Source organism: Hyaena hyaena, unplaced genomic scaffold (assembly GCF_003009895.1).
Source record: "Hyaena hyaena isolate Hyena2069 unplaced genomic scaffold, ASM300989v1 scaffold_303, whole genome shotgun sequence".
Classification (NCBI taxonomy): domain Eukaryota; kingdom Metazoa; phylum Chordata; class Mammalia; order Carnivora; family Hyaenidae; genus Hyaena; species Hyaena hyaena.
The window spans coordinates 1,389,881-1,400,490 of NW_024080934.1; the positions used below are offsets into that span (position 1 = coordinate 1,389,881).

Below are 10,610 nucleotides of genomic sequence, written 5' to 3' on the forward strand. Positions count from 1 at the left end.
TGGAAATAGAAGACATGTGGCCAAATTCCAGAGTGTTTTTTTTCCAAGTGTTCATTTTCATTTCCATCCCTTGTGCTTACCCTAATAGACCATAGGAGGGCAGCACTCTCCTGGTTAACTTAAAACTGCATGTCTACAGACTGTATCAAAATCATTATTGGAATTAGTCCAAGACATCCCTAAATTATCACTTAGATCAGAAAGCTGTTGGAAAAGATAAAAGGAGCATGAAAGAATTCATCCTTTAAGACTCTGAGTTTCTACAAAAGGGAATCGTTGAGCTAACAAGCTGCAAGATGAGAAGACAGAGTTAAAGGAAAGAAAAAATAATTTTCCAAAGTGGAGAAAAAGGAAATATTTGTCACATTTGAAGGACTTTTACTATGATAATCTGAACACTAGCTACTCAGTGAGAATCAGATCTCATTCTTATTAATAAGTAATAATTAATAAGCTACTCTGCAACAAAGACCACCTATGAAAGGCTCCCTTCAGTAATGATGTTTTTTGAATGAACTCAAATCAGCATCACAGATAGCTTTAGTGTGTTTTCAGTGTCGTAAGCAAAAGCGTCAGCAGTGTTCACAAATTTTGGTATTCTGGAATTATATAAGCAGGTTTTGCTGTATTGAGAATACCCTGGCTTTGGAATAAGTGATACTTAAAGATATAGGCCTGTGAATAGAAATTTCAGGAAAGCCTCAATAATTCAAGGCTATAAATATGATTTTATAATTTGGCTTAAGTATTAGCTATATAGCACAAAAGGAAAGAGGTTTGCTAAGCAAATCCATGGTCTAAGCAGTTAGCAAAAGGACCCGCTGCAATTATTTGAGAATAATTGAATTTTGAAGTCTAATTTTAACTTTTTTGCAAAATCTTTTTGCGGAAATATGACATAGACATTTCTAGCTAGCCTCTCAGGTGGCAGTCAGTCTGGTACCAATAAACAGACTGTTCCTGATTATTTTAGAACACCCAGTACACAGTCTTTCTTGGAGTAGATGATTAATGTAACTGATCAGCTAAAACATGAAGTTTTACTAGCTAGCCTTCTGCCAACCTAGTGTGAGGAATATTATGTGACTGTAAAATGGCAAAAATATAACAAAAGCGATTTTCCCATCCGTGTTAGCTTTCTCCATCAGTCCAAGTTACTAACAATTAGCTATATAATAAACATTCTAATATTTCCGGTAGCAATTCTTGCTTTTGATTCATAATATTATTGGGAAACTGTGAAGATGACTCCTTTCTCTGATATCTCATAATCATGGAAAATATTGTATTGCATGCTTTTCTCAGTGTACCTATGAGATTGACAATATGCCCACGTGTCCTGACTTAAAGGCAGTTATCTGAATATATCCCATTTTGGAAAAGCAGATCTAAGTGCTAACCCTGTAACTACCATCAAGTTCAGAACTTGAAGATCTTTCATTATATTAATAGGCCCCTTTTTTTAGATGTATCCAGATACCAAGTGCGAATGGCCACATATGTTCAAAAGTACTTGAGAAATCTCACTACTAATTTTGTGTCACTAATTTTCCAATTCTAGACTTAATTAAGAAAAACATCTTGTGTTTTCTATTGGCATCATTCAGGGGGGAACAAAGCTTAATCCAGATGTTTCAATGTGAATGCACATTCCTCACTAAATCTCTCAGGCAACTGCTTCAGTTACTGTTACTAACACGATGCTCCGTCATCTCTTTGTATACATGTCTAATTTATCAGTTTCTTGTAGATTGTCAGCAGCCTGCTGCCTCCGTACCGCCACAGTGCTCACAACTAGCCGGGAGGCAAGACTGCCCAACTGTCAGGTAAATTTGGACGTCATTTCTCTTCTCACCCAGCTGCATGTCAGATCCATGGATCCCAAGCTCTCCTTTCTAACACCGTAACTTCCTATCCGTAATTATATTTGCTACATTGTATCGCAAATATGGGCTACCCTAACGTACACTGGATACCTGAAGTGCCCGGTGGAAACACAAGAGAGCTAGAGCTTATTTTACTGGCTGCCAGTGGGTAGACTAAGGGCTGCCTTCAGCTCCCGTGTGTGAGTAAATGCTTGGATTAGTCCAGCGGTCCCTTACCTTCCCAAACACAAAACCCGGAATTGTTCGGGTGTTTGTCCTACTTTTTCTTTTGCTTGTCTTCCGTCCTCAGAATATATTTCTCAGGCAAAGAAGCAGGAAGAATAGAAGGCAAATCTCATGTCTCTTGCAAGACAACTTTATGAAAATGCTTCTTTTGTCTCCACTCACTATCCTCATTAAAACTGAATTTGAAAGGTGGAGAAAAACTTATGTTGGCTTTTAAAGAGAATATTTGCAGTGACAGTGCCCTTTATGTGAGATTAACTGAAGAATTTTAAAGGCAGCTTTACAAGTACTCCCTGGACACTAAATTGGAGAGTTTGCTGACAACCTCTGTTCCGAGGAAAGCTTTACAAGTCCATCATGAATTTACCTCCATGTGGGTGCACTCCCACTCGGCATCAGAACGCCCTCCTCAGGACCTCACATTTTTGTGGAGTGCTTCATCTCCAGTTATTTGGCCTCTGATGGTGCCAAGTTTTTATAGTCTGGTGCGGGTTGTAGTCTACTTACCGTTCTTTCCAGATTTTAATTTGTGCATTGCTCTCCTACCAAGACAAGGCTGGTTTTGAGCAGGGGCAGATCTCATTCTGTTTCTACGCATGTCAGAATAGATAGCAGTAGCCGGCTGCACGTGACCGTGGGGCACAGCCGAGAAATGGGGAGCCGCAAATGCTCCCCAGAAACACAGCGGCAGCCGAAGCCCCCATGTGACTTGGTCCCCAGGTGGTTGTCCAGCCAGCTGGAGAAGTGAGCCGCGGAGTTAGCGGGAAAAGGTACACAATTAAATAGGCCCCTGATAGGTGTCTAGTCTGCTAACAGGATTCCAGCAACAGGGTTTTTACTTCAGGAACATTCTTTGCTGACATAGGAATGCCATTTTATTACAGCAGCCAAATGTAGGGTCGCTTTATTTGTGTAAGTAACTGAACATAATTATAAATGTTCACACCCAACCTAGCGGGACTCTATGTGGAGTGGTGAAGGGGTCTCAACCCACAGTCCATTCTCCACCGAGCATCCCCAGCCACCCAGGGCCTGTGACCGCGCCAGGCGCTCCACTGCCGTTCAGCACGTGGGGACGATAGGAATGAGTGAATGAACTCCTGAGGCAGATCCTTTGAGTTTAATTCCCACCCCTACCACCTGCTAGTTGTGTAATTGTGGAAAGTTGCTTTTGCTGACTCTGCTTCTGTGTGTGTCTGTCTGTTTGTTTGTTTGTTTTGTTTCTTCACTGTAAAGTAAGGAAGAGAATAGTTTTGAGGGATTCTGTGAGACACAGGCCTGCTGCATAATGTGCACTCGATATCTGTTACTACTACTAACCATTCTCAGTACCTAACTGTTCCTCAAAGCAAACAAAAGGTCTGTGGTCTCTTTCACGACTTCTCTAATTTGCTTGGGGAAAGTGTCGAGAAGCTAACTTCTTTTTCTGTTTTTGCTTTTTTGTTTTTGTTTTAATTTACGTCCAAGTTAGTGAGCATATAATGCAATAATGATTTCAGGAGTAGAATATAGTGATTCGTCTCCTACATAGGAGAAGCCTACTTCTTTAAGTGTTTCAAATAGGTAAGGAATGGAAAGGCTAGCGAGGAAATTTTTTAATTTGAATTTTATTTCACTTTCCTTTTCTTTTTTAGGAGCCAGTTTGACTAGATGGTTACCTGCCCTAGTTCTGTATCTCCTGAGATACTGATACAGAATTTAGGTTGTTTGGTACACCTGCACAGGGATTATTTCCTGTAAAGGAAAGCAGTTGAATGAATTACATATGTTTCCAGTTTTTAGTCATGTGCATAAGCTTCCATTGCCCTTCTTGTGGTCCACACAGGGAAATGATAAAGTACATACAGACCTGAAAAAAACTGTCCTTTTCCAAGTCATTGGGGGGGGGAGGGGGCGCCTGGGTGGCTCAGTCAGTTAAGCATCTGACTTCGGCTCAGCTCACGATCTCACAGTTTGTGAGTTTGAGCCCCACGTCAGGCTCTGTGCTGACAGCTCAGAGCCTGGAGCCTGCTTTGGATTCTGTGTCTCCCTCTCTCTCTCACTGGCTCGTTCCTGCTCTCTCTCTCATTCAATCAAAAATAAATAAACATTAAAAAATTTTTAAAAATAAAACAAATAAAAAAACCCCAAGTCACTGGGATTATGATTGGCTTCCTTTCCACCCAAACCTGCTGCCAGGTGGACCGAATTTAATGCCCCCACTCCTCTTTTCACTTCTTCATGGCAGAAAAGTTAACAGCCAGTGTTTGAATTCTTACCGTGTACATGACATGTGTTCAATTCTTTACAGTTTTTATTCATTACAACCCCCAGAAGGTAGGCACAGTTATCACACCCATTTTTAAACCAAGAAACTGAGGAGGAGAAGGTAACATGACTTCTCTGGGGTCACCCATCCTGGAAGCAGTTGAGCCCAACGAGCCTAGCACCCATGGTCCTAACCACCAGAGTACACCACTGTGCTTCAGTTGATAAAATCAGATACTCACCGATTTTATGCTGTGACAAGCATAGAGAGAATTTAAGTCACCCATGTTGATGCTTTATCCCTAAATTGAAAAAGAATGTTCATTTAATGAGAAACATGAGAAATAAAACATGCTAACAATGTTGAGTAACTATACATCAGTGCTCTCTACCTCTGCTTCTCACAATAAAAATTGTCTTATACTTCCTTCAGCTTACATATGTGTTCAAATAACTTTTTAGGTTGTGGTTTTGAATACATGAGCATTTTCCTCATATTTTTCATCTATGCTTTTTACAGACTGATTCCATTATAAAGCTAAGCTATTAAAACTGTTTATAGATAATAGATATCATAATATGGACAGAGGGTCCAAGGTTTGCAGCCTTGGATGTAATATTTAAATATATGGAGATGTTTCTTATTGAACACTTCTCCCCTTCTGTCAAGTAGTTGCTTACTTGGACAAAAAAAGAAACTTTCTGAAGAAATACCCAATTTTAGATCTTAGTAATAGTTTCCTAGGCCGATGGCTTACAAAATGATCTACCTACAAAAAGTAGGTTCTTAAATGGTAAAGGTTGAATAAAAGGTAGGCTTCTGAAGGTGTTTAGCAGTCAGAACTGAATATATCCTGTACCTTAAATAATTAGAACTTCTCTAATATTTACATCTAAGAAATAATTTCTTAACTTGTAAGCCAAGAAGATGTTTCTGTCATATAATATATGTGTGATTGCATTTAAAATTTTTTAAAAATATTTATTTAATTTTGAGAGAGAGATAGTGAGAACCAGGGAGAGGCAGAGAGAGAGAGAGACAGAGAAGGAGACACAGAATCTGAAACAGGCTCCATGCTTTGAGCTGTCAGCACACGGCCCGATGCGGGACTGACTTATAAACTGTGATATTTATGCCAAAGTTGGACACTTAACCTACTGAGCCACCCGGACGCCCCTGTGTGATTGCATTTTTATGGAAATTTAAAATAGCCATAGTGTAGTATAAAGTATTTATGGGGGCACCTGGGTGGCTCAGTTGGTTGAGCCTCCGACTTCAGCTAGGTCATGATCTTGCAGTTCCCAAGTTCTAGCCCTGCATCGGGCTCTATGCTGAGAGCTCAGAGCCTAGGGCCTGTATTGGATTATGTTTCTCTCTCTCTCTCTCTCTCTCTCTGCTCCTCCCCCGCTCATGCTCTGTCTCTTTCTCTTTTAATTGTTTAATAAACATTTTTAAAGATTTTTAAAAATAAAGTATCTATGATCCCTCACTTCATGCAAAAAATCTGAAATAATGAACAGATTTTGAAATCATCATGGATAGCATAATGTCATGATGTCAGGCCAAGTGAACTATAAGTTGGAGTTAAGCTGTGGCGGCACCCCTCACCTGGGCAAGCAGAAATGCTTGTATTCTTTGATCAAGAAGAGTATTTGAACTACATGGGGCCTTCAACACCCATCTTGTGTAATGTGACTACCCCATGCTGCTTGCCACAACTTATGTTGAATAACGTGTTTAGTTCCCCAAAAAGGAAACTTGTTCTTAATCAAGCATATTTAATAGAAAGAAGCTCTGTGAGGTCTGTGGGAGAGTCTGTCTGCTGCTGTGTCTCCTCCGCCATCTGACTGTGTGGAGGGTGAAGGAAGAAGTCTCTTGCTGTGCACTGTTTTTTTAGTCCTTGTGTTGAAGCTCCAGCTCTCCCAGGGTTACCTACCATATTTTTTAAAAGGCCAGGAAAAATAATTTTTATCACTTGTTGTTCTAACCAATACAGAAGAGCACCTTTCCCCTGAAACTAAATTCATAGCAATTCAAAGAGTTTGGGAGGTAAGGATGACCTCGAGCAGATCAGTAGCTTACATAATTATAATTTTGTATTACAATTCAAGAGAGGTGCTTGAAGGATCATTTCAGTACCAAAGATAAAAAGTATTTTTTTAACTTTCATTTATTTTTGAGGGAGAGAGAGAGAGACAGAGCATGAGCAGGGGAGGAGCAGAGAGAGAAGGAGATGCAGAATCTGAAACAGGCTCCAGGCTCCCAGCTGTCAGCAGAGAGCCTGATGCAGGGCTCGAAGTCACTGACCGTGAGGTCATAACCCGAGCCAAAGTTGAATGCTTAAGCCACCCAGCTGCCCCAAGATAAAAAGTATTTTTAATGGTGATTTTTAATGAATTCAATGATAATATTAGCTTTAAAAACTATGATTAAATAAGTAATAATAGTCATAATCGTGGTAAGACATGAATAGTTTTCTCAAATATTATTCCTGACAGAAATGAATTCTATGGTACTGAATTTCATAATGTATGAGGGAAAAAGCAGAGTTTTAGAAAAATGCCAATCTTCTTCTATTAAAACGATTCCCCATACTGTTTGTTTCCCTCCATTAGTTATCGCTTTGAAAAAGTCTGAACTCAAATGTGTTTTATAGCTTTGCCTTGGGAAATTCAGTGATTTCACTCCCTTATCCTGCAAGATTATTCATCAAGACATTGATGAGCCTGAACATTTATGTGTTCGTTTAAACTGGAGGCTCTTGGAAGTGGTTGGAAGTCTGTATTATATGTTCAACAAGTAGAAAGTTTTAAAACTGTCCCATCTTATTTACAGTGCTGAGCTCAACCAGGAGTGGGAATCTTTAGAGGAAATTAGGCTTCCACAGACAAATGACTTAACCTATGGAATCTGGATCTACCAGAGAACTGTAGAGTTCTCCGGAGCCTTGGTCAAGCATTGTCTGCATTCCCCTAGAGCTTGTTAGAAATAAAGATTCTCAGGTCCCACCTCAGAGCTATCAAATCAGAATCTGCATTTTACCAAGATCCCAGGTGATTGGCATGCACATTAAAGTATAAAAAGAACTGATTTGAAGAAATCTTGCAACTAACCCAGAGACCTAGGGGAGACGAGACTGTGTGCAGAAATTGAAGAGCAACATTGGGGAAAGAGTTTACATGTCTCATCTTTTCCCTAACGCATTTTTCTCTCTCTTTTTTTTTTTTTTTTTTTTTTTTTTTTTTTTGGTGCATTGTTTTGAAAAGCTCCAGTCATCTTAGTTAGCATGCTTTAGATTTAAGCTGTTTATTGTGCAAAACTCCTGTTTCTGTTTTAAAATGTTCTGCGTAGAGGATGTGCCTCTCTAACCCTTGCAAGTGCCTGGCCCCCTGCATGTGCGTTTCTTGCTGACACGCTTGTTTCTCGTTTTCAGTCCTGACACAGCTCTCCCCGACGAGCAGCCACATTCCGGCCCGCAGTGCGCCCCTCTCCACTGTCTGTCCAAACCTCCTTACCCCTAGTCTACATCTCCCGCGGACGAATATCTGAGGTGAATGCTTTGTAACCACACACAGGACACTGCCCGAGGCCCTGCGGGGGTTTTCTTCTCGGGCGTGAGAGGTAGGATTGGATTCGTGTTCGTCATTTCGGAAGATGAGAGAAAGTTAAGAAGAATACCACAAAGCACAGACTCCAGTGTGATGAAACATTTGATGGTTTCTCTAAGTCACAGACAGACTTCTGCAATCAAATGGCCATGGTTAAGTAAAAACCAGAAATAAAAGGAAACAGGAACCCTGTATGTCAGATGGCTGGCTTTACCTCGATAGCATCAGAAAGACCTAAAACAATGTAAAATACATAGATTGTAAAATCATCTTTCCTTGTACTTCAAATTCAGCTGTAGAAGTCAATCCCCATCTTTTTTTGTCATCGATATTTATTTTGTATTTTATTTGCCACGTGACTTATGTTCATAAAAATCATTTCTGTGAGAGGTGAAAATAATTCATTTATTTTTAAATACACATACTTTGCTCAATTAAGTATGAGTTTTGAGTTAGTTTGAGATCTAGAATTGACCAGACTGTGGTCATATTTCTTGCACAAAATAATAAATGAGGTGCATCGGAATGTTAACAATAACTGTGTTTTGCTGCTACACTGATATTGTTTATGTGCTTATTTACATTAACTGCTGGTGGTGGTTGTTGTTTTTTTAACTAGACTTCTTTACTTGACTTTATTAAGTAAATCTAAGAAAGACTATGTTATGATTCATTGACTTACTCAACTTTTGACAGCATCTTTAATTTTTTAAAACTGCAGACAAGTAGATCACTGGTGCTGCTCTCTTGTGTGTGTGTATGTGTGTGTGATAATGTTAAGGAAGCTAAATAATCCGAAGGGGGAAAAAGTGTATTTATTTAATGACCAGGTTTTTTTTTTTTTACTTTCCCAAATTCAGGGTCCCTACCATGAGTCTTTCCTGCAAAAAGGTATCAAAATGGGAAAAAATATACATAGATGTAAGTTAGCCTTTGGTTAATTAATTTACCCAGAAAGTGTTCAAATTTTGATTAAAAGTGTGTGTTTTGTTGTTAGTTTTTCTCATAATGAAACTTCCTTGCCAAAAAACAATAGATAATAAACCTTAGCTCATTGTCTACTTTTGACAAACACTCAGGTGCCTACAATCATTATATTATATTGAGATAATACATGTTCCTACTTCATTTACAGATTCTGCTGGGTAACTTTTATGACTTGATTTAAGGCAGTGGATTTTCATAGCAAAATTTCTTTTGCACATAATCTGACAAACAAGGAAAACAGCTAATTGAGCTGAAAGGTCTAACCCTTCTGGGCTCCTCTAACTATCAAGTGCTGCCCACACAATTGCTCCTAGCCCTGATTCCTTGTCTAGTCAGGTAGCCTTAACTTGTTTAAAACCATAACGGTTTGATCTTTTCATGTAACTATATCTGTAACTTCTCTTCAAAACAAAAACAGTCCTCGCTGTTAACACAAAAGATAGTTAACATTGCAGGGCTCTAACAGTCGAGATCCTGTTGTAGAGATCTCAGCTTAAGGGGTGGGGGTAGGTAGCACACTCACGGATGGTCGATCAAAGATGGCAGCCAGTCGGTAAACCATAAAGCACAGTGCAGGAGCTCTCTCAGTTGTATACCTGTTAAGTAGTGGTCACTATTACCAAAGCAACCAAGAGGTTTTGAGTTCCTTATATGAGTGCTATTTTCAACAGTGTCATTTATTATGCAACTTGGAGTAACTGGAAATCTTCACCAAAGTAAAGATTCAGGTTAAAGTAACAGAAACAAGAAACAAAATGAATCTTCAAAAAGTCCTGATCATGGCAGCCTAATGTTCTGCTCGTTCCTACCTGCATTGCCTTGCTGTTCTTAATCATTTTCTTCATTTTGTTAATGTATCTGCCTGGTACCAGTATTAGTGAGACGGTGTGGATTTCGTTGGAGTTCAGTTAAAGAGAATTATCCCATCCCCCCTCCTATTTTGTCTTTTCTTTTTTTTCCTTTTTATTTATTTTTCAAGCATTATGTTTTCAGACCTGAGAAGTGGCACAGCTGCTAAGTTGACTTTTAATAAAAACTGTTTGTGCCTGAGGGAAAATATGCCTTTTTAAAAAGTACCTCAGAACATCTTCCTCTAATGCCTCATCGACTCTGTTGGTGGTACAGGGAATTCAGCAGTAAGTATTGCCTGTGTGGAACTAGAGGGCAGTACTGCCCGTTGAGAGCGCAGTATTGCTTTCGTGTTCCTTTGCTCTGTAGTTATGACCTGGTGAAAAGCCAAGTTATAGACAAAACATTCATTTCTTTCAATACATGTTTATCATTAAGTCGATTATATGCTGGTTTTATTTCAGTTCTTTATCTTAATAGAATGGGAAATGCTTGTTTTGAAGTATTCTACAAAATTGTTAATTTTAGCAGACGTTGCCAAGAAGATATAGAAATGTGGAAATAAAGTTTTAATTTTCAGCACAAAATTAGATAATAGTCCCTAAGCAGTAAGAGAGAATTCCATGTATTTACACTGTGGCATCATTTAGTATAGTTTAAACTGAGCCATATCTGTATTTATTTATAGACATTTAAAAAATAAATCTGTGTAGCATTGATAAAACTTTTTAGTACCTGTAAAAAAAAAATCAGAATTCAAAAAGAAATTGAAGAATCAGTGAAAATCAGAAAGAACAACTTCAATGA

At 38.9% G+C, this 10,610-nt stretch overlaps 1 protein-coding gene across 1 annotated transcript in view; it reads left to right on the top strand.

Annotated features, from left to right (window-relative positions):
• Positions 1-8,401, top strand: part of BICD1 (BICD cargo adaptor 1) — a 139,257-nt gene extending 130,856 nt beyond the window's left edge. Inside the window, exons 10-11 of the mRNA XM_039247703.1 lie at positions 1,751-1,826; positions 7,793-8,401. Coding sequence (XP_039103634.1) covers positions 1,751-1,826; positions 7,793-7,880 — 164 coding nt within the window. The 3' untranslated portion in view covers positions 7,881-8,401. The remainder of the gene's footprint in view (positions 1-1,750; positions 1,827-7,792) is intronic.
• Positions 8,402-10,610: the final 2,209 nt, after the last annotated feature.